Genomic DNA, 25,311 nt, shown 5'->3' on the forward strand with positions numbered 1-25,311 from the left:
TACACCCCCGCATGGGTGACGAATGCTGACCTCTCCTTGGCAGGTTCATCTAGCGGTACTTGCCAGTACCCCTTGGTTAAGTCTATTGTAGAGATGAACTGGGCACGTTCCAACTTTTCCAATAGCTCATCGGTACGTGGCATTGGATAGTTGTCCGGACGAGTTACAGCATTTAGCTTACGGTAGTGCACGCAAAAGCGTATTTCCCCATCTGGTTTGGGTACCAGAACCACTGGAGATGCCCATGCACTGGTAGATGGGCGGATTATACCCATCTGTAGCATGTTCTGGATCTCCCGTTCTATAGCAGCTTGGGCATGAGGAGACACCCGGTAGGGTGGGGTTCTGATTGGGTGAGCATTACCTGTATCAATGGAGTGGTATGCCCGTTCAGTCCGTCCTGGGGTGGCTGAGAACAATGGGGCGAAGCTAGTGCACAACTCCTTGATTTGTTGCCGCTGCAGACGTTCCAGGGTGGTTGAGAGGTTCACCTCTTCCACGCCACCGTCTTTTTTCCCGTCGTAGTAGACACCGTCAGGCCACTCAGCATCCTCTCCCTGGACTGTAAACTGACAAACCTGTAAGTCTCTGGAATAGAAAGGCTTGAGAGAATTAACATGGTACACTTTAGGCTTTAGTGAGGAATTGGGAAATGCTATGAGGTAGTTTACAGCTCCCAGGCGCTGTTGGACCGTGAATGGCCCTTCCCATGATGCTTCCATCTTATGGGCCTGTTGCGCCTTCAAGACCATAACCTGGTCTCCTACCTTGAAAGAACGTTCTCTGGCATGTCTGTCATACCAGGCCTTTTGCTCTTCCTGAGCATCCTTTAGATTGTCTCTAGCAAGGGCTAAAGAGTGTCGGAGGGTGCTTTGCAGATTGCTTACAAAGTCCAGAATGTTAGTTCCTGGAGAAGGCGTAAACCTCTCCCATTGCTGCTTCACCAACTGTAATGGCCCCTTAACCTCGTGACCATACACAAGTTCAAATGGTGAAAACCCTAAACTGGGATGTGGTACAGCCCTGTAGGCAAACAGCAACTGCTGCAACACTAGGTCCCAATTATTGGAGAATTCGTTGATGAATTTTCGTATCATGGCCCCCAAAGTTCCATTGAACCTTTCCACCAGGCCATTGGTTTGATGGTGGTACGGGGTGGCAACCAAGTGATTCACCCCATGAGTTTCCCACAGTTTTTCCATGGTCCCTGCCAGGAAATTAGACCCTGAATCTGTAAGGATGTCGGAGGGCCAACCTACCCTGGCAAAGATGTCTGTTAAGGCCAGGCACACAGTGTTAGCCCGGGTGTTACCTAGAGCTACTGCTTCCGGCCATCGGGTAGCAAAGTCCACTAAAGTCAGTACGTACTGCTTTCCTCTGGGCGTCTTTTTTGGGAAAGGGCCCAGAATATCCACAGCTACTGGCTGAAATGGGACCTCAATTATGGGGAGTGGCTGGAGAGGGGCCTTGACCTGGTCTTGAGGCTTTCCCACTCTTTGGCATACCTCACAAGACCGGACATACTTGGCAACGTCCTTGCCCATCCCCTCCCAGTGGAAGGACTTCCCCAACCGGTCCTTGGTTCTGTTCACCCCAGCATGGCCACTGGGATGATCATGGGCTAAGCTTAAGAGCTTCCCCCGGTACTTAGTTGGAACCACCAACTGTTTTTGCGGCTGCCATTGTTCCCGGTGTCCACCAGAAAGAATTTCCTTGTATAAAAGTCCTTGGTTTATAACAAACCGGGATTGATTAGAAGAGCTGAGAGGCGGTGGGGTGCTCCGTGCCGCCGCCCAAGCTTTCTGAAGGCTGGTATCTGCTTCCTGCTCAGTCTGGAACTGTTCCCTTGAGGCTGGGGTCACCAGTTCTTCCTCAGACTGTGGACTTGGGCTTGGTCCCTCTGGAAGCGATGTAGGTGATGGGGTTGTTTCCGTTGCTGGTGAACCGCTCTCCGCTGGTGCACCTGAGGGTATTTCAGGCTCTGGCTGAGCCTTTTGGGTATGGCTGTCTGTTGCTTCTGCCAGTTGTGGCTCGCTGGCGCCCTCTGGCGTTGAGTTTGAAGATGGGGTTGCAATGGCTGGTGCTGGTTGCTGTTCCAGTTCCGGGCCTGGGACTGGAGGTGCTGTGGCTGTTTCAGTGGTTGGCATGGAATCTGGGTCCACTACCTCTGTCTGGGTCTCTGGTAACACAGACGGGGCGTCTGTGGACGGCTCAGGAACAGGAATGGGTCTGGAAGCTTGCCTGGTTTGGCTACGTGTAACCATTCCCACTCTCTTGGCCCGCCTCACCTGGTTGGCCAAGTCTTCCCCCAGTAGCATGGGGATAGGATAATTGTCATAGACTGCAAAAGTCCACATTCCTGACCAGCCTTTGTACTGGACAGGCAGTTGAGCTGTAGGCAAGTCTACAGCTTGTGACATGAAGGGGTAAATTGTAACTTTGGCCTTCGGGTTGATGAATTTGGGGTCAACGAAGGATTGGTGGATAGCTGACACTTGTGCCCCCGTGTCTCTCCACGCAGTAACCTTCTTTCCGCCCACTCTCAAATTTTCCCTTCGCTCCAAGGGTATTTGAGAGGCATCCGGGCCTGGGGATCTTTGGTGTGATGGTGGTGTAATGAATTGCACTCGCATGGTGTTCTTTGGACAGTTGGCCTTGATATGTCCCAGTTCATTACACTTAAAGCATCTTCCATCTGATGGGTCACTGGGCCGAGGTGAGTTACTGGAGACTGGTGAGGTTGAAGGGTAGGGTATCTGTGGCTTTACTTGGGTGGTATGTGGGGTCTTTGGCTGTCCTCGGTTGTAGGGTTTATGGTCTGTGTGCCCCCTGGGGTAATCGTTTCCCTTGACAGTAGCTTTCTTGCTTTCTGCCAGTTCCATTCATTTGGCTCCAATCTCCCCCGCCTCAGCGATATCTTTGGGATTTCCATCTTGTATGTACCGTGTGATGTCTTCAGGAACACCATCCAAGAACTGCTCCATTTGTATGAGGAGGTTCAGTTCTTTCAAGGTTTGAATGTTGTTTCCTGTTATTCAGGCCTCATAGTTTTTCGCAATGTAGTAGGCGTGTTTGGGAAATGACACCTCGGGTTTTCACTTTTGGGTTCTGAAGCGCCGACGGGCATGATCTGGGGTTATCCCCATTCGGTATCTGGCCTTGGTTTGAAAAAGTTTATAGTCATTCATTTGCAGCTTAGGCATTTCAGCTGCCACCTCTGCTAAAGGTCCACTGAGCTGTGACCTCAATTCTACCATGTACTGGTCTTCGGGGATGTTGTACCCAAGACAGGCTCTTTCAAAATTTTCCAAGAAGGCCTCGGTGTCATCACCTGCCTTGTAGGTGGGAAATTTCCTGTGCTGTGGAGCAATATTTGGCGCCAGGTTGTTAGGGTTGGCTGGCACAGGCAGCCCAGCTTTTGCCAAGTCCAGTTCATGTTTTCTCTGTTTTTCCTTTTCTTCATTCTCTTTTTGTTGTTTTTCCATTTCTTTTTGTTGTTTTTCCATGTCTCGGCGGTGGGCCGCCTCTTCTTCTTCTAGTTTTCTTTTGTGTGCTGCCTCCTTGGCTGCCTCTTTGGCTGCCTGTTCTCTTTGGTAGGCTTCCTGTTCTCTTTGGTAGGCTGCCTCTTTGATCTGTTCTTCTCTTTCTTTCATCTCCATCTCTTTTTGTTTTATTTCCAGTTCCTGTTTGTGTTTTTCCATCTCTCGCCTGTGTTCAGCTTCTTTGATTTGTTCTTCGGCCTCAATTTTTGCCTTAGAAGTCATGGTTCCTGTTTTCTTGTGTTGGGGTGCCCTCCGGTGTTTATCTTTTGAACTGCAGGTTCTCTGTTGCCTCCTGAAGTCTGCCTAGCAACAGTGCTTGTTTCCCTTTCTCTCTCTAGCTAATGTTCAATGAAAGTAAACCAGAAAAACCACTTTATTTGCATGCATATAAGTGCTGGTACTTGCCTCCTAATGGGAGGGCTATTGCATGACAAAAGACCCTTAACAGTTTGGTAATGGCTTCTTGCTTAACATGCAAGCCACAAACTGCCAGAGAGAGCAGAAAAAAAAATTCTCTCTGGTTCCTTTTTAAAACCAACTGTTTCTCTCTGCTAAAAAGCCCTTAGCAGAGAAGAGAAAAATATAATATTCCTACTGGCTTCTGGATTCTGTCTATATCCCACCGCTGCCACCATGTTATAACCTTAGTCCCAGATTTGGACCTTAGCGTCCAAAATATGGGGGTTAGCATGAAAACCTCCAAGCTTAGTTACTAGCTTGGACCTGGTACCTGCTGCCACCACCCAAAAAATTAGAGTGTTTTGGGGCACTCTGGTCCCTCTGAAAAACCTTCCCTGGGGACCCCAAGACCCAAATCCCTTGAGTCTCACAACAAAGGGAAATAATCCTTTTTCCCTTCCCCCCTCCAGGTGCTCCGGGAGAGATACACAGACACAAGCTCTGTGAAACTACACAGAGTGACTTCCCCTCTCTGTTTCCAGTCCTGGAAACCAAAAGTACTTTCCTATTCCCCCAGAGGGAATGCAAAATCAGGCTAGCAATCCAACACACAGATCTCCCCTTGATTTCTTCCTCCCACCAATTCCCTGGTGAGTACAGACTCAATTTCCCTGAAGTAAAGAAAAACTTCAACAGGTCTTAAAAGAAAGCTTTATATAAAAAGAAAGAAAAATACATACAAATGTTCTCTCTGTATTAAGATGATACAACACAGGGTCAATTGCTTAAAAGAATATTGAATAAACAGCCTTATTCAAAAAGAATACAAATCAAAGCACTTCAGCACTTATATTTATGCAAATACCAAAGAAAAGAAACCATAGAACTTACTATCTGATCTCTTTGTCCTTACACTTAGAAACAGAAGACTAGAAAGTAGAAAGTACTTCTCCAAAGCTCAGAGAAAGCAGGCAGACAGACAAAGACTCAGAGACTAAATTCCCTCCACCCAGAGTTGAAAAAATCCGGTTTTCTGATTGGTCCTCTGGTCAGGTGCTTCAGGTGAAAGAGACATTAACCCTTAGCTATCTGTTTATGACACGCCCCCCAAACCCTTAGCTATCTGTTTATGACACTCAGATTCTGTGCTACTCGCCTAAGGAGGTCTTGGTGCGCCCTGAGATCCAGCGGAGGAGGGCTACTGGAGGAAGTGCCAGCCACCGCTTCGTCGGGGGAGGAGGATGAGGAGACCCCTGGCAAGAAAGTGTCCAGTGGGGGGTCCCCCTCGGCTCTCGCCTCTGTCTCAGGAGCAAGACCAGGGTCTTGCTGCTTCGATCCTTCCTCTCCATCAGGGGAGGGAGGGGGGCGAGACAACGAAGCCTCTGGCACCCTGTGCTCCGCCGTTGCAGGCCTAGCAGGAAGCTGTTGGGGGCCCTAGGCTTGATGGTATGCCCAGGGTGTCCAAAACCCCCACTGCTGCGGACCCTGGTCCTGTTGCGGAGGGTCTTGAAACAATGCTGCCTGCCTGTCGGTGCCCAGCGCATACACGCTGTCCGCTTGCGACGACACCGAGGGCTGTCTAGAAGGCCATGTCGGGGCCGACCGCGGCTGATAAGCGTCTGCGCTGCTCGGCACCGAAGATCTTCTCGGTGCCGGGGATCGGTACCGGGAGTCATAGCGGCGCCGGGATCGGGACCGGGTTCTGTCTCGGTGCCGGGATCTGGATCGGTACCGGCCGCTGCTTCGGTGCCGGGATCGGGACCGGGACCTGCCACCGGCGTGGTGCCGGGAGGTTGACCGGGACCGGGACCTGCCACCAGCTCGGTGCCGGGAGGTCGACCGGCGCGGTGAGTGACGGCGAGACTGGTTCCTAGAGTCACGGTGCCGGTAACGACGGCTGGAGTCAGACCGCGACCGTCTGGAGGTCGATCGGTGCCGCGAGTGCGACCGGTACCGCCGAGGGGAGCGGTGCCGGGACTGCAAGCGGCGGCGGGATCTTGAGCGACCGTGGCGTCGGGACCTCGATCGCGAGCGCGAGTCCCGAGACGGTGCCGTCATCATTGGCTTGCCCCTAGATGCTACCCGCACCGGAGGTACCGGGGGTGGCGGCTGAGTAGACTCAGTCAGGGTGATAAGGTCCCGTGCCGAGGCGAAGGTCTCCGGAGTGGATGGGACCAATAGCTCAACCCCAGATCTTAAGGGGGAGCTTGGCGGTACCGGACTCGACGGAGCCACCGGGCCCGGAGTCGACGGTGCCGGTAGCGCCGCGGCCGATGTCGATGCCGGGCGCTCCACTCGGGTCTGCCTAGCTGGAGTAGCAGACGTAGACGGTCTCGCTTCTGCACCCGGTGCCAGGGAAGGTCGGTGCCGGGGAGTCTTTCCGGTGCCGGTGCGATCCGGTGCTGGCGTCGAGATCACGGCCTGTGAAGCTGTTGGGTCAAGTGCCGCCTCCATTAGGAGAGTCCTGAGTCTCTGGTCTCTCTCCTTCTTTGTCCTTGGCTTAAAAGCCTTGCAAATGTGGCACTTGTCCGACCTGTGCGATTCCCCCAGGCACTTCAGACACGCGTTGTGGGGGTCGCTGGTTGGCATAGGCTTTTTACAGGCCGCACACTGCTTAAAGCCCGGCGAACCAGGCATGAGCCCGGTGCCGGGAAGGGCTACAGCCCAGACCGGCGAACACTATATACAATACTATTTACACTACAACTAATTAACTAACTATACTTAACGACCTAACTAACAACTGTAATAATAACGGTAGTTAACAAGGAGAGCTAGGGACGTGGAGGACAGCTATGCCGCGCTCCACGGTTCCAACGACCGACACGGCGGTAAGAAGGAACTGAGGAGCGGGTGGGCCGGCAAGGGTATATATCGAGCGCCATGGCGGCGCCACTCCAGGGGGCGACCTGCCGGCCCACTGGAGTTGCTAGGGTAAAAAAGTTTCCGACGAACGTGCATGCACGGCGCGCACACCTAACTGGAATGGATGTGAGCAATCACTCGAAGAAGAAGTGTTATTTTATTCAGTAAAATGACTGTAGCACTTCTCTCTTGACAACAGGGTGATGAGGCAATCATAAGAACGGCTATACTGGGTCAGACCAAAGGTCCATCAAGCCCAGTATCCTGTCCTCTGACCGTGGCCAATGGCAGGTGCCCCAAAGGGAATGAACAGACAGATTATCATCAAGTTATCCATGTCCTGTCACTCAATCCCAGCTTCTGGCAAACAGAGGCTAGGAACACCATTCCTGCCCATCGTGGCTAATAGCCATTGATGGACCTATCCTCCATGAATCTATCTAGCTCCCCTTTGAAACCAATTATAGTACTGGCCTTCACAACATCCTCTGGGAAGGAGTTCCAGAGGTTGACAGTGTGTTGCATGAAAAAATACTTTCTGGTGTTTGTTTTAAACCTATTAATTTCATTTGGTGGCCTCTTGTTCTTGTATTAATCAACTTAAAAAAAAATTCCAGAAGGATCTGAGCCTACCTTTGAAATGTGGAACAAAAACAGAAAACTCCTTAGTACTGGAGTAACCAAGCAGTGGGTACCCATACGGGAAAAGAGTTATTTATATCAACATATCCTATACTGGAATTAGCAAACAAGTTCCTTTATCAAGTGTTTAAAATGTATATCTCTGGCATATCATGTTTACTCAAAAACTTCACATTGATTAGTAGCATAAATACAACATGGCGTGTAGTTGCATTATGTATCAGTTTCTGCAGAGCTCTGTTTTGCGATACTGTTCATACTCACTGGATGAAGCAAATATAAAATTACCAGCAAACAATTAGGTTAAGAATCAGAAATAGTACTTCATTCAAAGCAAAGAGTTAAAAACCATAGAAGAGGAAAAATATGAGTAAGCTTGGTACAAGTAGTTTCTTTTACAAAAGGAACACAGGGAAAAGCAAGCAAGCATGCAGTACAAAAACTAAAGCAAACTGTGAGGAGGCATAATGTGCTGGTGAAATCCTTGTGCCTAACAAGGAGTGTAGAAATGCACTTGCAGTGTTTTCTAGGTGGAAGAGGGAGATTGGGAATAATGTATAAGACAAATGAACTCTTCTCCCATCTGGCAACATGACTTAGAATCATAGAATATCAGGATTGGAAGGGCCCTCAGGAGGTCAGCTAGTCCAAATCCCTGCTCAAAGCAGGACCAATCCCCAGATAGATTTTTGCCCCAAATGGTCCCCTCAAGGATTGAACTCACAGCCCTGGGTTTAGAAGGCCAGTGCTCAAACCACTGAGCTATCCCTCCCCCCATAGCCCACATTCCACTCCAAGTCTGTGCTGCTTAATCAGAATCCATATTAGAGACTAGGAAGTAATAGGAAAGGCGTGTCTTACTCCCAACCCTATTTCCCTATCTAATTCATTGAATAGATTGTAGAGTTACTAATTAATCTATTTCTCTTTCAAGTATTGTTAGTTTAGGTCTCTAGTTGCGGCAGACCAAGTTACATTAGGAACACAGAGCATTGGTCTGATCCAGTATGGCAATTCCTACTTGGTGCAGTATCAGGTCTCCAGCTGTAGTCAGTATCAGCTGCATTAAAAGGTGCAAGAAACCCTGCATAAGGCAAATATGGAATAACTGACCCTCAGAGAAAGTTCCTTCCTAATCTTCACTAGTTAAAACAGTTCGGTTTATTAAATGAAGCATGAGGGTTTAGATCCTTTCCAAAACTCTTGTTAAAAAAATCCTCTCCAGACATATTTTGCTAACTCTGGAAATCAGTGTTATTCATATAAGTGGCAAAAACTTGTGCATATAATGTCATGGTGTACTTCATTGCCACGTGATGTTAAGGCCAAGAGTTTAGCAGTGTTCAGGATAGTATTGAGTTTCCTCAATTTGCCACGTCTCATACTCTTTAAAATGTCCCATAGTTATTGTATTATGAGAAAGGATAAATAAAAGTGCCTAGTCTACCTTCTCCATACCACTCATTATTTTCTATGCTTTTATCATGTCCCTTCTTATTCATCAGTATGCAGCCTCTCTTCTGCCTGTGAAATAACTTTAAAACATAACCAGTCTTTTGCAAGAGAGGGAAAAGGCACATTTTCACTAAACTAAAATGTTACTTGTCTATTACAGAGTGTACTTGTATTTGCATAAGCCGACTAATCGGCCGTCAAGTATTTTTTGACACTTTTGCATCAATGGTGATACACATGCACACCTCCCCACAAGTCTTTTTATTTACAATACCTACACACATAAAAAGATTGTGACAGAGGTATCTTCCTTAAAACTTTACAAAAGGCAGACCATTCATAGCTAAAGCTGAAACTTTTTCTTGACTTCACCTTGTTGTCCTCAAGTATAGCCCAGGTTGTCACCTCCACTCATAAATGAGCAACCAAAGTTAGAAGCAAAACAAAATCCCAAATCAAAGGCTGAACATCTCAGGCTTGCAGAAGCTGAAGGATTTTATACTACTGTGTAGGCAACAAAGCCATTATTTGAGAGTCTTCTGAGAAAGTTCGATCAGATTAGAGAAACAGTATTCTACTCAATTTGCCTTATTATTATACTTGAGTATTTTTTAAAACACACCACCACCACAAACACACAAAGGCCTGCCACCTTGTCAGTTCATAAATTTGCAAAATTGACCACATTACATCTTTAAGGCCACGTCCAGACTACCCGCCGTATCAGCGGGTTAAAATCGATTGCTCGGGGATCGATATATCGCATCTAATCTAGACGCGATATATCGATCCCCGAGCGCGCTTATATCGATTCCGGAACTCCATCAACCCCAACGGAGTTCCGGAATCGACACGGAGAGCCGTGAACATCGATCCCGCGCCGTCTGGACGGGTGAGTAATCCGATCTTAGATATTCGACTTCAGCTACATTATTCACGTAGCTGAAGTTGCGTATCTAAGATCGATTCCCCCCCCCAGTCTGGACCAGCCCTCAGTGTGTGTGTGGGGGGAAGGCTATTGTCCGACTTGCTGGGGAAGAGGAAATAGCTCTTTAAGGCCAGGAGGGGGAGCAAACCTCAGAAGCTGCTGCAAAAGGGGGAGCGGGTCATTGTGCTGACGCTGACTCATCCCCAGGGACCGAGAGGGTTGGGAAATTCAAAAGGGGTAAATCTGGCGGGAGAAGACCCTTTTCCCTGGACCAGGTGGAGCAGCACCCACCCTGCCTCCCCTTGAGAGGGCAAAATACCAGGTTTGGTCACGACCTGCTGTGGGCTTCGTGCTAGCTGCTTCTTTCTAGGTGAGCTGAGAAGAAATTTTTCCCTCACCACCAGATTGGAGTAGGTGGAGTGGGAGTGTTTTCACCTTCCACACAGTGGGTTCAGGAAAGGGTTTGTTATCGTGAATAGGGAAGGGAGTTAGGCTACGATGTCACAACTCATTATGCAAGGATGGGGCAGATGTCCAGTGCAGGGCTCCACAGGGAAGGAACAGCGTGACCAAATAGCTAGCTTGGTAAAGGACTTAAAAACAGAGACGACCTGTGTCTGCCCATGATGGGGAGGAGGGGGGGAGACAGAATGAGGGCAGCCGGCTTCAGCAGTGCTACTGAGCATGCTAAATACAAGCCAAGTAGCAAATCTGGGGGTTCACATGACCTCACATGCCCCCCCCATGTCACCACTGCTTAAAAAGGAGCAGAATGGGGTGGGGGGCTCCAATGACTGGTACAGCAGGGAGACAACCCCCTTACTTATAGTCAACCTTAGCCCTCATTCAAGGGGGCGGATTGTAAGGTCTCAGCAAAGGGTTGACTGAGGGACCAGGATGGAAAAAGACAGGGGTTGGCGGAAGCCCCTCAGGTAGATATTGAATGAACATGGAATTACCTGCACTGTACATTTTTATCTGCTGAATAGTCCCAGACATCTAATAATAAAGTCGCGACCTGATTAATACCATATCAAGTGTCTCCTGTCCTTCTTTTGGTATAGCCAGACAACAAGTTTTGACACAAAAGCCAAAATAAAACACAGTAGTCTCACTCCATGTCTCAGAGACATATCATAATATCCAGGAATTTGTAAAAATTCAACTACAGTATATAACTAGCGTACGAAGTGATATAATTAAAACAATATTTGACACAATATTGAGCAAAGGATATTCTGTGATGCAGAATCCTTTACTGGAGTTGTTTACTTACTCATTAATTTGCATAATTCAATAATGTGCATTTCATCCTCAGTCACTAGAACAAAAAACAAGTGCTACTCTAATAAGAGACCAGAACTGGCTTTTACCTATCCAAAGATATGCAAGATATTTTCTTAAATAGAATTTTCTTTATTATTACAAACATTCCCATGAATTACACTGCTCCACAGCAATGTCCTTGTGCATTCTGCAGCCATACAGTTTACTAAAGAATTCATTCTTGCTGCAGAATTATACTCTAGAACAGAAGATTTAAATTTTTTTAATTAGCTTTATAGCATTCATGGTTGTAAAAAAGCATTCCAATGTGAACTGAGTATAAACTGATGGAAATAAACAATTATTCGCAGCAGTCACTGAAGGTAGGACAAGCAGCAATGGGATTAATCTGCAGGAAGGGAGATTTAGGTTAGATATTCAGAAAAATTTTCTAACTGTAGTTATACTCTGGAATAGGCTTCCAAGGGAGGTTGTGGAACCCCCATCACTGGAGGTTTTTAAGAACATGCTGGAGAAACACCTGTCAGGCATGATCTAGGTCTACTTGGTCCTGCCTCAGCATGGGGGGTTGGATTTGATGAGCTCTTGAGGTCCCTTCCAGTCCTACATCACTACAACTCTATGATGCAGTGTGGTCTTCTCAGGTCAGCAGACTGCCTGAAATGATGGCTGAAAGGTGTAAGCTTCTCCATTCATCTCAACAGGATATTAACTTTAAAAATTTAACAATGACAATTTAAGTGTCAACATGGATAACTATCTAATTGCTGGTTGTTTTAGCAGTAATACCCAGCAAATATCTTTATCCCAGTCTGTCTCCTATAACTTCTCAGAAGCCAACCAGCCCCAATCATCTCAGGCTACCACAACCTCCAGCTTCCAGTTGGTGTGTTTTCAACATAAATTTGTAAGGCACAATGAAAATTAAGAATTCAGGGGCAGTACAGAATAAACTGAATTAATCAAGGTAAGTTAAACAAAGAATATGTTATCAATTTATTATTCATTTTCTTATTAATTCAATAAAAGTTTAAATTTTAAAATGTATCTGACATTGCCACAGAATTTAGGTTTAATTTGATATATTGTTCCCATGTCCTTGATCTCAGTGAGTCAAATTATTATTTTGTTATTTCAATTGCAGGAATGCTGTGGAGGGAGGGGATACCAAACATGGACCGGTGTACCACTGTGCTAGACACTGTACAAACTCATCATAAAAAGAAAGTCTCTGTCCCAAAGTGCTCATAAGAATGTCATCAAATTCTATTTGTCCTCTACAATGAGCTTTAATGATGTTGATTAGAGGAGATAACTGAAAGTGACTCAAAGTAGACTGAAGCAGTCAACTTCCACCTCTTTGAAAAATATTTTTTTTCACAGTCTTGGAAACAATTTCTATTTCTGAACTTTTATCTTCTACAGTTCACCATGGGCTAGTAACTTGAATCCTACACTAACAACAAAGGGCATTATATTTAAGATAAAAGATCAAACAATACTTTAAATGTTTTATTGAAGCCAGGAAATTCTCTCTAAGTAATTACTTACTTGAAATTCATCAAAACACAAGAGACAGGCCCCCTCGCTTATTTCCTCAGCTATAGGGGCTATTGGATCATATGACTTGGCCATTAGTCCTGGCTTCCTTTTAGGCAAGCTCTGTTTAAGACGATGTATTCCTGAAGTGAATAAAATAGAAAAATAAACAGTGGATGTGCTGCATTTAACTCTGTGGAACATATAAAGCAATAATACACACATATGTAGTTTAGATACAGAAATACAAAAACCACACGCATTATGATTTTAAAAGGCACACTGGGTAATTTTTCAATCTTTTAAACCAAATTGCTAAAACCTCACAGATTCAGTAACCTGCACTTTCTTGTTTACAAATAAAGTAAAGTACTGCCCTGTAGCCCCGCACGGATGCCTGCTGTTATATACTTTTTTTAAATGGTGTGTTTATCCTATCTTTGTTTCAAAAAACTTTGATATTGTAATTGGTACTCTATCATTTTGTCTTGCGTTAAATTTATTACCTTGATTCAGTTGCATTTCTTTGATATTGTACCTACTCTCTTCTAGTCTATGTTCTAATCATCAGAACCATTAAAACATTTAGAAGTCAACTGCAAAACACTGCACGTTCCATTTCCCTAAAGCATGTTTACAACCTGTAGTGAAGCTCAGAAATAGTAGGGGAAAAATCAGAGAAACCAACCCCTGTGGTTTTAAAAAAAGGAAAATTGACTAAGATGGCAACGATTGTACAAAACAAGTATTACAGTAAAAAAAAGTGTACTATAAGGTGTTAGAGATTGTGCTCTATGTATGTATTTAAGATAAAGTGAGTATTTGGAAAAGAAAGGCCCTGTGATGGGAGGTTAGCTTTATTAAAAGTAGATGTAAAGGAACACACAGATAACAAGAGATATTGTCACTCAGGCCCGCCGACAGGGGGGGCAAACAGGGCAATTGCCCAGGAGCCCAGGCTCCTTTAAATCACGTGGGTGGGCCGCACAGCTCCTAGGCACACATGACTGCTCTGGGCCCCATGCTTTGTGTGACTGGCCAGCGTGTCAGTCCTGGAAGTGACGGGCAGTCCCTGAAGTGACATATTTGTCACTTCTGCCCCAGGCCCCGCACTCTCCTAGACGATGGCCCCGGAGCCTGGAATTGCTGTTGGTAGGCCTGTTGTCATTGCAGAATGAATTTATTAAAATTTCCAGAATATGGATCTCCACTAAGTGAAAAATTGGTCATGTATCACAGAAGTTATTGCTGTCTTGGAGTAGGTGTAGCATAGGGTTCCAAAGATGTCAGATCTTAATATTTTATATCTGAAGAAGTTAAGTTTTGAGAAACAGTTTAGGGAAACTCTAACTGGAAAAGAGGAGACTAAAGAAACATAACTGAGTTAAAAAAAAGGTTACTAACCTTTTGTAATTATTGTTCTTTGAGATGCACTGCTCATGTCCATTCTGTTATAGGTGTGTGTGCTCACCACATGCACTGGTGCCAGAAGATTTTTCCTTAGTGGTATCCATAGGGGACTGGCTCTGGTGCCCTCTGGAGTAGCATGCGTATGCACCGGTAAAAGGGGCTCTGCTGGCCTCTCCCTCCTTCAGTTCCTTTTTGCCAGAACTCTGACAGAGGGGAAGGAGGGTGAGTCATGGAATGGACATGAGCAACACATCTTGAAGAACACATTACGAAAGGTTAGTAACCATTTTTTCTTATTCAAGTGTTTGCTCATGTCCATTCCATTGTAGGTGACTCCCAAACAATACCTCTGGAGGCAGGCAGGAGTTTATGGATGTGTCGATTACAACACAGCTCTGCCAAATCTAGTGGCATTTCTGGCCTGCTGGGTAATGGCGTAATGCGTGGTGAACGTGTGTACCAAATACCACATCACAACCCTACAGATGTCCTGGATAGGGACATGCACCAGGAAGGCAGCCAAAGATGCCTGAGCCCTAGTAGAGTGAACCTTCACTATCGGTGGAGGGACAGCCTGTGCCAACTCGTAACAAGTGTGGATGAAGTTTGAAATCCTCTGAGGGGACACCAGAAGGCCCTTCATCCTGTCAGAAATTGCAGTAAAGAGCTGAGTTAGTCTGCGAAAGGACTTGGTGCACTCCAAGAAGAAAGCGAGGGCACGTCTGACACCTAGAGTGTGCAGGCTTCTCTCCTTATTGGTTGCATGTGCCTTTGGATAGAACACTGGGAGGAAGATATCCTGGTTGATATGGAAGTGCAACACCATCCTCGGCCGGAAGGCTGGATGGGGCTGCAGCTGAACCTTGTCCTTGTAGAACACCATATACAGGGGCTCTGAAGTGAGGGCTTTAATCTCGGAGACTTGCCTTGCCGAAGTAATGGCTACAAGGAATGCGACCTTCCATGACAGGTGCAAGAGACAGCAAGAGATAAGGTGGTGTTAGTACCATTATACAAGACACTGGTGATACCTCATCTGGAATATTGTGTACAGTTCTGGTCTCCCATGTTTAAGAAGAGTGAATTCAAACTGGAACAGGTATAGAGAAGGGCTACTAGGATGATTCGAGGAATGGAAAACCTGTTTTATGAAAAAAGACTCAAAGAGCTTGGCTTGTTTAACCTGCCCAAAAGAAGGCTGAGGGGAGATATGATTGCTCTCTATAAATATATCGGATAAATACCAGGGAGGGAGAGGAATTATTTAAGCTCAGTACCAATGAGGACACAAGAACAAATGGATATAAACTGACCGTCAGAGGAATGAAGTTCTGGAACAGTCTTCCAAGGGGAGCAGTAGGTGCATAAGACATATCTGGCTTCAAGACTAAGCTTGATAAGTTTGTGGAGGGGATGGTATGATGGGATAGCCTAATTTTGGCAATTAATTCATCTTTGACTATTAGTGGTAAATATGCCCAATGGCCTGTGATGGGATGTTAGATGGGATGGGATCTGAGTTACTACAGAGAATTCTTTCTTGGGTGTCTGGCTGGTAAGTCTTGCCCACATGCTCAGGGTTTAGCTGATTGCCATATTTAGGGTCAGGAAGGAATTTTTCTTCAGGGCAGATTCGCAGAAGCCCTGGGTTTTTTTTGCCTTCCTCTGCAGCATGGGGCATGGGTCACTTGCTGGAGGATTCTCTGTACCTTGAAGCATTTTAAACCATGATTTGAGGACTTTAATGGCTCAGACATAGGTTAGGGGTTTGTTGCGGGAGTGGGTGGATGAGAGTCTGTGGCCTGCACTGTGCAGGAGGTCAGACTAGACGATCATATTGGTCCCTTCTGACCTTAAGTCTATGATTCTATGACTCTAAGTGGCTAGAGGCTCGAAAGGAGGATGGGTAAACCTGGAAAGGATTAGATTGAAATCCCATTGGGGAACCAGATACCTCTAGAGGCACTCGAGGAACCTGACCATCATCTTATGTGAGAATACTGAGAATATGTGCAGACGAAAGGCTGATATGCCCACCAAGTGCACCTTAATCGATGAAACTGCAACTGTAACCTTTTTCGTATTTGTTCCTACTTATATCCATCTCTATTCTTTTACTGTAATCATTCATTTCTAAATAATTATTATTTTGTTTTCAAAGATTTACTGCTTACCTGTCTATTCTTGATCGGAGGGCTGTATCCCTGTCCTTTCAAGGGAAAGCAAGCTATCTGCAGCTTTCCCTGGCAATTCCTTTAGGGCGGGCTAAAACCTTGGTTACCAGTTTAACTAGTTAATAAAAAAGGTTTTAAATTAAAGGCATCATCTTAGAGCACATCATTGGTTTAATATAATTGAATTCAAATCTTTCGGTAAAAACAACCAGGCTCCCCCTTGTCTGTTGTTGTAGAACATGGAGGCCGTGTTATCTGTCAGTACCTGCACCACATGACCAGATAGATGGGGAAGAAACACCCTGCACGCCAGGCGAATGACCCTGAGAGCTCTCTGATGCTTACGTGAAGTGACAGCTCCTCCTGCAACCATAGTCCTTGAGTTATGAGGGAACCGAGGTGCACTCCCCAGCTGAGGTTGGATGCATCCGACACCAGCACACTGTGGGCAGTTGAGTGACAAACAGAACCCCTTCCATCGCTGGATTTGGATTGCACCACCATTAGAGGAAGGTGAGTAACTGAGGCGGTGTCGTGAGGAGCCTATCCAAGCAATGTCTGGCTGGGGAATAAACTGACAACAACTTGTGTGTCAGACTATGTAGATGCACGCAGCCATGTGCCCTAGGAGTCTGAGACAGACCCGAGAAGTGGTGAGCAGCTGTGCAGTGACTTGGGCAATCAGATCTGACGTTGCTCTGAACCTGGCTTGTGGTAAGAATGCTTTGGCTTGGGTAGGGTCGAGGACTGCTCCGATGAACACTATCCTCTGAACAGAGACCAATGTTGACTTTTGTTCATTTGTCAGGCTCAGGGCATGACAAGTGGCTCATAGCACCTCGATACTGCACTGTGCCTGCCCTTCAGAGGGGCCCTTGATGAGCCAATCATCCAGATAGGGATAGATTTGGACAACCCCGACGCCTGAGGTAAGCTGCAACTACTGCCATGCACTTTATAACTCTTGACCTTATTGTTAGGCTGAACAGGAGCGCTGTGAACTGGTAATGTGTCTGACTGACGACAAACCGTAGAAATCTCTTGCATCCAGGAAATATTGAGATGCGAAAGAAAGCATCTCTTAGGTTGAGGGTGGTATATCAGTCTCCAGGATCCAGTGAGGGGATTTTGGAGGCCAGGGAGACCATGCAGAACTTCAGGTTCTTGAGATATTTGTTGAGGTCTTGCAAGTCCAGGATGGGGTATAGGCCCCCTTTGGCCTTTGGAATGAGAAAATACTCTGAGTAAAAATCTTTCCCTCTTCATCCTGTGGGAACTTCCTCCACGGCCCCAGCCACAGGAGGGCTTGCTCCTCCTGGGCAAGCAATTGCTTGTGAGAAGGATCCTTGAAGAGGGACAGAGAAGGGAGGGTGGGAAGGGGGGATAGAACAAAATTGGAGGGTATACCCTGCTGCCACTGTATTGAGGACCGAGCAGTCCGCAGTAACAAATGGTGGGAAAATAAAGTGTGAGACAGATCCTGGTTGCAGGCTGGGAGGTCGTCCTCGAGTGTCCCCTCAAAATGATTGCCTGGTTTGGGGACGGGCATGGCTCAAGCCTGAATGAGCCCCTGCCGCAGGCAGTTGGCCTTGGCGACATCTATGTCTGATGACTCTCCTTTCTGGTCCAGGGCTTGAATCCCTTGCTGACAGGGCACTTTTCACAAATGTGGGACTCACTCAGACACTTCAAACAACTAAGGGCAAGTCTTCACTAGCAACGTTAAAGTGCTGCCACGGCAGCGCTTTAACGTGGCTTGTGTAGCCGCGGCACCAGCGCTGGGAGAGAGCTCTCCCAGCACTATAAAAAACCCACCTCCATGAGGGGAACAGCTCCCAGTGCTTGTGCACTGACTACACTGGCACGTAACAGCACTGAAACTTGCAGCGCTTAAGGGGGTGTTTTTTACACCCCTGAACCAGAAAGTTGCAGTGCCGTAATGTGCCAGTGTAGACAAGTTCTAAGATGTGGATTGCTGGGCTTGAAACCTTGGGGAGTGGGGCATGCCCTGTCCCTGGGGGTACTATGAATAACAAAGTACACTAACACTATTAGGAACTGATAACTACCTACAACTGTTTACACAATAAAAGTTCAAAGAACCAGTGAAAGAGAAACCCCTTGCTAGAGCAAGGGGAGCGTTCCAGCACTGTCATTGGCAGTAAGAAGGAACTGAAGGATGAAGGGGGCCAGCAGCGCCCCTTATACTGGAGCATATCTGGATCAGTCCAGAAGACTCCAGAGCTGGTCCCCTGTGGATACCACTGAGGAAAAAGCTTTCGTCACTGGTGCATGTGGCAAGCACACACACCTACAATGGAATGGACATAAGCAATCACCCGAAGAAGAAGAATTAGATACATTAGTGGCAGATAGGTCCATCAATGACTATTAGCCAAGATGGTCAGGGACACAACCCCATACTAAACCTCATTGAGAATAACTGATTCCTGTTCTCTCCTAACATTCCTTTTCATGTGTGTAAAGTTATGTTTCCTGGTGATGGAAGATGTCCCAACTCCTAACCCTTCCTCATAAATCTTATTTTCCAAACTTAATTTTGTTTGCTGTCTTTCTTGAATCGTTGTACCTCAACTGAACACAGTATGCCAAATGAATATCAAATAATTTAACTGCTGATTTTACACAAACTATATTTTTGGGACACCATCACATTATTTATGTCATTCAATGTAAAATTCACTATTAGCATCTATTTTCTTCCAAATGGAGTGTAAGTTAATTGACAAATTATCGGTGTTTAGTTAAGGGGTAAATTAATCCTGAATATACATCTCATTTCACATATACCACACACTACATTATCTTTTGAGTGGATATTCCTACGGTTATTAATAGCTATACTGGAATAACAGAAGATTCTAACAATGCTTTAATAAATGTATTTTTGATTACTTCTGCAAAAGAAAGTTAAATAGGTTCATATGCTTGGAAGAATAAACCAGGGTTGCTTTATAGATTATACACTCAATGCGACTCGTGTAAATGTCAGAATATTTGCACTTACTTTTGTGTACATCTAGCATGAAACCATGAAAATGGACTCTCTTTTTCCTCTCTACTTCTATATAAGAATAAAATATGTCCATCACCATTGTCTTTCCTGTGCCTTCAAATAAAAAACAAACAGACCCAACAGGTAGTTAATTTAAAAACAGTATCTACTGATTACAGTAATGATTGTTCATTAGCTTTGAACTAACGAAACTACGCTTTTCTGCTGAACAATAAAAGGCTTGCTTGTTTGGGAAGAGAGATTATATTTTATGTTAAAAGAGCTAGAAGGAAAGTTGTATTTTACTTTATAAAGGACAAATTCTGAAAAAATAAAGTATGACATTTTGAGCCAATAAGTGGCCCTATTGACTCCATCTGAAATATTCCAAATATTTTCTTATTCTGAATCAAGACATTTTCATGGTATACTGACATGACTAGAATCAAATCTTCATCTTTCTGCCTCCCCCTCCTCTTACTTAACCAATATTTAACAATATGGGTAATTTAGAAAATAGCATGCCACAAACAGAAATACATTAATACAAATAGAAATCTGTGAGCAATTGGATCTATACTTAATACCATTTCACATTCTAAAAGAAACAAGTCTGAAAAGTTCATTAAAATAAGTAAATTATTATACAAAATAAAATAAAAAACCTTTGACATAAAAGGATACATCAGAACTTGAGTAAGCCCTCTGTAGAAGGGCATGCCTGTCCTGTAGCATCCTCTGCTGGCTGAGTGTGGCCCTGCCTCAGTTTCCCCTACTCTCAGCATCCCTTAAGAATTCCACACAGACCAAAAGGTATAAGACAAAATAGCTATCCTGGGGTTCTACTTTACTAAGTCCAAATAAACTTGAAATAAAGTCTCTTTTTTCCAGATTCAAAATAAAGTCTCCCTGAGCTTTTTTCTCTTCCCTCAGGTCCAGGGGGTGGCAAACCCATCCTTTCTTGGGGGTTATGTTTCTGGGCTTTCAACAGCTACCCTAGCGACTTTCTTCAGGAACCCTTCTAGTACCTTTCCCCTGCCTTTCTGGGCTGAGAGCGATCCATGGGCAGCAGTCCTTTCCTTGCTGCTATCTTCCCCTTTGTAAGGCCTAGATTCCTTCCCTTAAACCCAGCTGGGCAGCAGGCAATCAGTCACAGGTGCACTGGACCCTGCTCCCTCTTAAATGGAAACTCTGTGAAACCCTCATTTAGACAAAACTTCCAATGAAATCTTTACTGAAACTTACCAACATCTCCATAGATGTAAAGACCTTTCGGAGGTTTGCTTTTTGCAAAGAGCTGCAAAAAAAGAGAAGGGTCATTTTACACAAACACAGTGTGTAATTAATGCAAGTCTGTTGCTGAGGGAATGAAATCAGGTGGCTGGATTTAAATAATTAAGTAGGGCTACCATAAAAATATTATAAATAAAACAGTTACTAACCTTTCCATAACTACTGTTCAAGATGTATTGCACACGTCCATTCCACTGTAGGTGTTTGTGTGCTCCAATGCATAATTGTTGGAGAGTTTTTAATTTTAGTGGTAACTGTCACAGCAGCCAAAGCACCCTCTGCAGTTTGCACACACCATGCAGGCATAAAGGGCTGAGCTGCCACTGCCCTCCCTCCCCTGCAGTTCCTTCCTACTGGAACAACTCCAATAAAGAGGGGAAAGAGAGTAGGTTGTGGAATGGACATGTGCCACAGATCTTGAAAAAGAGTCAAGCAAAAGTTAGTAACTGTTTCTTCTTCCTCAAGAGATTACACATCTAATCCATTGTAGGTGACTCATAGGCAGTCCCATCTGCAGGTGGATTTGGAGTCTATTTGAACAGGGACTGGAGGACCAGTCATCCAAATTTAGCATCACCTCTAGATTGCTTAGCGGTTTTGTATCCGGTTGGAAAAAAGGGAGCGATTATCCACAGGAGTGGGAAATGCCAATATAGCTGCTAGGTGTACCTTGATCGAGCTAACTGCCAATCCTCAATTATTCAAACACAAATGATATTCTTGCTTTTATTCAGAATGTGCTGGACTAGGGGAGACCCCTTTCAGCCTTGCCCAGGGTGGAAAACTTAATTTTCTTTCTCAAGGTAAGTTGACTCATTGATGGTTTTCTACTAGTCAGCACTACCTTCTGCACCTTTCCAGAGCTGGACTCCTTTGCCAATGTTAAGCATGAAGTCTCCAGGTTATCATGTGAAGAGCTTGAAAGTTGGGATGGAGGAGGCAGCTGTGATTCTCTGAAAATAGGTGTGCATGAAGTGTGAGTAACAGTGAGGGACTGATTGAGAGGTCCAAGAGCTGTGAAAACCAGTACTGATGGGGCCATGCTGGGGCAAACAGTATAAGATGGGCCTTGTTCTGCATGACCTGGCAGACAACCCCAAAAGAGGGATAGGGGAGAAAAGCATACTGCAGACCTTCTGACCACAGCAGTAGAAAAGCATCTGTCAACAAACCTGGGTTGTGTCCTGCCCCCCAGAGCAAAAAAATTGACCTTGCTATTTCTGGGTAAAGGGACCACTCGTGGTGATCAACCTGCTCAGTCGATCTGCCATTATATTCTGAGTCTCTGGGACATGGGATACTTTCAGAAGTATAGTTACTGATACACAAGTCCCAGAGCCAGATTACATCTCGATAGAATAGTGAGGACCGGGTTCCTTCCTGCTTGTTTACATAAAACATGGCAGTCATATCGTCAGTCAGCAACAATATGGTGCTTCCTACTTGGATGTGAGAAAGGAATGCCATGCAAGCTAAACAGATAGCCAGCAATTCCCTCATATTTATGTGTAGACCGAGATCCTGTGGAGACCAGAGACACAGCGTTGGAAGGGGTCCAAAGTGAGGCCAGCACCCCAGGTCCAAGACATCCATGACTAACGTAAAAGATTGCTGAAGTGAGGTGAAAGGAACTCACTTGCAGATATTAGTCGGTTCTATTCACCAATCCAGGAAGGACAACATGTGACTTGGTACATGCACTAACATATCTATGAGATGCCTTCTTGAAGAGTATACACCTTGGCCATCCAGCCCTGAAGCAGTCCCAGATGCAGTCTGGCACACTGAATCACATAAGTGCACGCTGCCATATGCCCCAGCAGCCTTAGGTAGTTTCTCACCATGGTGAGAGCAGAAGCCTTTTAGTGCAGAATGAGGCTTTGCATTGCGTGAAACCTCGCCTGTGGTAGTAAGGCCCTGGCTGTTGTTGAGTCCAGGATCATTCCAATAAATTCTATTTTCTGTACTGACAACAGGACTGACTTGTCTGTGTTGATCAGCAGACCTCGCGCATCAAAGGTGGATCAGATTATGTGAATGCCAGGCACCACCTGTGCCCTAGATCGACTTCTTATCAACTAGTTGTTCAGGGAAAGGAATATTTAGACCCTTAACCTCTGGAGAAATGGTGCTACCACCATCAGACACTTTGGAGCAGCCAAGAGACCAAAGGGGGGGACTATGAACTGATAAAGGCATCGGCTGACAAAGAATCTCAGAATTTTTCTGTGGCTCTGATGAATTGCCATGTGAAATTAGGCATCCTTTAGGTCAAAGGCAGTGTACCAGTCCTCTGGCTCCAGAGAAGAAATAATAGAAGCTAGACTGACCATCCAGAATTTCAGTTATTTTTAGGAACTTGTTTAGCTGCCTTAGATCTAAAATATGAGTGAGACCCCCTTCTACCTTCAGGATCAACAAGTTTTAGGAATAAAACACCTCTCCCCTGAACAAAGGATGAACCTCCTCTATAGCTTTTACAAGGTGAAGTGATTATATCTCTTGCAGTAATACTGCCTCTTGTGAGGAGTTCCTGAAGAGAGATGGGGAAGGGTGTTAGAGATAGAAATAAAATGGAATGTATATCCCACTTCCACCAGGCTTAGAACTCACCGATCTATTGAGACATGGGCCAAAGCACAACAGAAGTAGGACAGGCAGTTTGAAAAAGCTGGAAAAGGAAAAGATAGTACTCTTGTAAGAGGTGGACTGCTCTAAATCCACCCATAAAAATGAGCTCTTGGAAGATGCTGTCTGTCTCAATGAATCGGTGGCTGTGGACACAGAGGCAGTGGTGGGCATCATTTGTAACCTCTGCACTTGGTAGGTCTTGGGGTCAAGGGACAAATCCCTGAAAATACTGGGACTGAGGAGGATGAAACCCCTTCCACTTCTTTGTTGGGGTGTAAACTTTGCATAGTCTCATCCGTCTTTTCTGTGAAGCACAATGGCACTTCAAAAGGTAAGTCCTGGACTATCTGTTGCACCTCCGGAAGGAGGCCACAACAGTGTAACCAGGATGAGCGCTTCATTGTGATAGCAGAGGTCAGGCTGTGCACTGCAGAATTTGCTGCATAGAGACCTACCTGCAAAGTTCTTCTGGTAACCAACTTCCCCTCCTCTATGAGAGGCTGGAACTCCTGTTTCACCTCATCTGGAAGTTTGTCTTTGAAATTCAAACTGTATACCACAGGATGAAATCATAGTGCCTCAACAAAGCTTGCTGGTTTGCAGGACAAAGCTGTAATTCACCTTCTTGTCCTCTCTATTTTTTGGCATTGATGTCTAGTGCTCCATCTTTCTTTTACATCAGCTGCTGCAACTACAAGGGAGTCTGGAGAAGGATGGTTATATAGGTGTGTGAACCCCTAGAAGGGGACATAATACCATCTCTCCACTCTTTTTGCACTTGGAGGCAGGGAAGCTGAGTCTGCCAGAGCACTTGGGTAGGATCTAAGATAGCTCTACTAGATATATCTATATGACGCTATTCTAGCCAGAGCTGCAGATGTCAGAATGTCCACCAGTTTGTGGGATTTTTCCTGGATGTCCTCTGGGTGGATATCTAGGGTCACAGCCATCCTCCTCAACAACTCCTGATGAGTCTTCAAATCATCAGGGGATGAAGAAATAGGCTCTACCACAATTGGCTCATCAGGGGATGAGGACAAGGCTGCCAATGGTACCAGGGGCTGATCCAGTTCCTGCTCCTCTTGCAGCTGTTTGTGAGAGAGATCCTGACTGCTTGGTGCGGGGCTTGGTATCAACACTGTGGTGTTTGAGGTGTAAATGCTCCTGATGCCCAGAAGATGGAGCCAGCTGGGGTGGCCATGGGGATACTCTTGATTGAGAGAGGAAGCCCCATGGTTCCAAAATGGCCACTGGCGCAGCATAGCCCAATTATGCATAGCCCAAAGGGTCCAGCTGGAACTGAGACTGAAACCAGGGCAGGCAGGTGACATATCCCCTCGGATGGGACCAACTAAGAGTTTGACGAAGAAGCACTTCTTGTTAGTACGTTGGTACTGTACGCAACAGTACCAATGAAGAGGGCTAACTCTGAAGAAAGGGGAGCCAAGGAGATCATTTGTAGATTTCCCCTATATCAGAGGTCGGCAAATCTTTTGGCCCAAGGGCCACATCTGGCAATAGAAATTGCATGGCGGGCCATGAATCCTCACAAAATGGGGGTTTGGGTGCGGGAGGGGGTGAGGGCTCTGGTTGGGGGTGCGGGCCCTGGGGTGGGGCCAGAAATGAGGTGCGGGAAGGGGCTCCAGGCTGGGGCGGGGAGGACTTCAGCTGGAGGTGCGGGCTCTGGGGTGGGTCTGAGGATGAGGAGTTTGGGGTGCAGGAGGGTGCTCTGGGCTGGACTGAGGGGTTCAGAGGGCAGGAGGGGGATCAGGGCGGGGGCAGGGGGTTGGGGTGTGGGAAGAGATGCAGGCTCTGACTGGGGGTACAGGCTCTGGGGTGGGGCTGGGGATGAGAGGTTTGGGGTGCAGGAGAGTGCTCCAGGCTGGGCTCAAGGGGGTTGGAGAGTGGGAGGGGGATCAGGGCTGAGGCAGTGGGTTGGGGCACCGGGAGAGGATCAGCGGTGCAGGTTCTGGGTGACGCTTACCTCAAGCAGCTCCCGGTAGCAGTGGCATGTCCCTTCTCCAGCTCCTATGTGGAGGCACAGCCAGGTAGCTCTGCATGCTGCCCCGTCTGCAGCACCATCCCTGCAGCTCCCATTGGATGTGGTTCCCAGCCAATGGGCGCTGCAGG

At 46.1% G+C, this 25,311-nt stretch overlaps 1 protein-coding gene across 3 annotated transcripts in view; it reads right to left on the reverse strand.

Annotated features, from left to right (window-relative positions):
* AFG1L (AFG1 like ATPase) overlaps positions 1 to 25,311 on the reverse strand; it is a 150,078-nt gene that overhangs the window by 86,128 nt on the left and 38,639 nt on the right. For all 3 annotated transcript variants that reach the window (XM_050951407.1, XM_050951406.1, XM_050951405.1), the window contains exons 3-5: positions 20,503 to 20,554; positions 19,270 to 19,371; positions 12,670 to 12,800 (exon numbers count right to left, since the gene is read on the reverse strand). In XM_050951407.1, the coding sequence (XP_050807364.1) occupies positions 12,670 to 12,800; positions 19,270 to 19,371; positions 20,503 to 20,554 (285 nt within the window). The remainder of the gene's footprint in view (positions 1 to 12,669; positions 12,801 to 19,269; positions 19,372 to 20,502; positions 20,555 to 25,311) is intronic.

Source organism: Gopherus flavomarginatus, chromosome 4 (genome assembly GCF_025201925.1).
Source record: "Gopherus flavomarginatus isolate rGopFla2 chromosome 4, rGopFla2.mat.asm, whole genome shotgun sequence".
In the NCBI taxonomy this organism is placed as follows: Eukaryota; Metazoa; Chordata; order Testudines; family Testudinidae; genus Gopherus; species Gopherus flavomarginatus.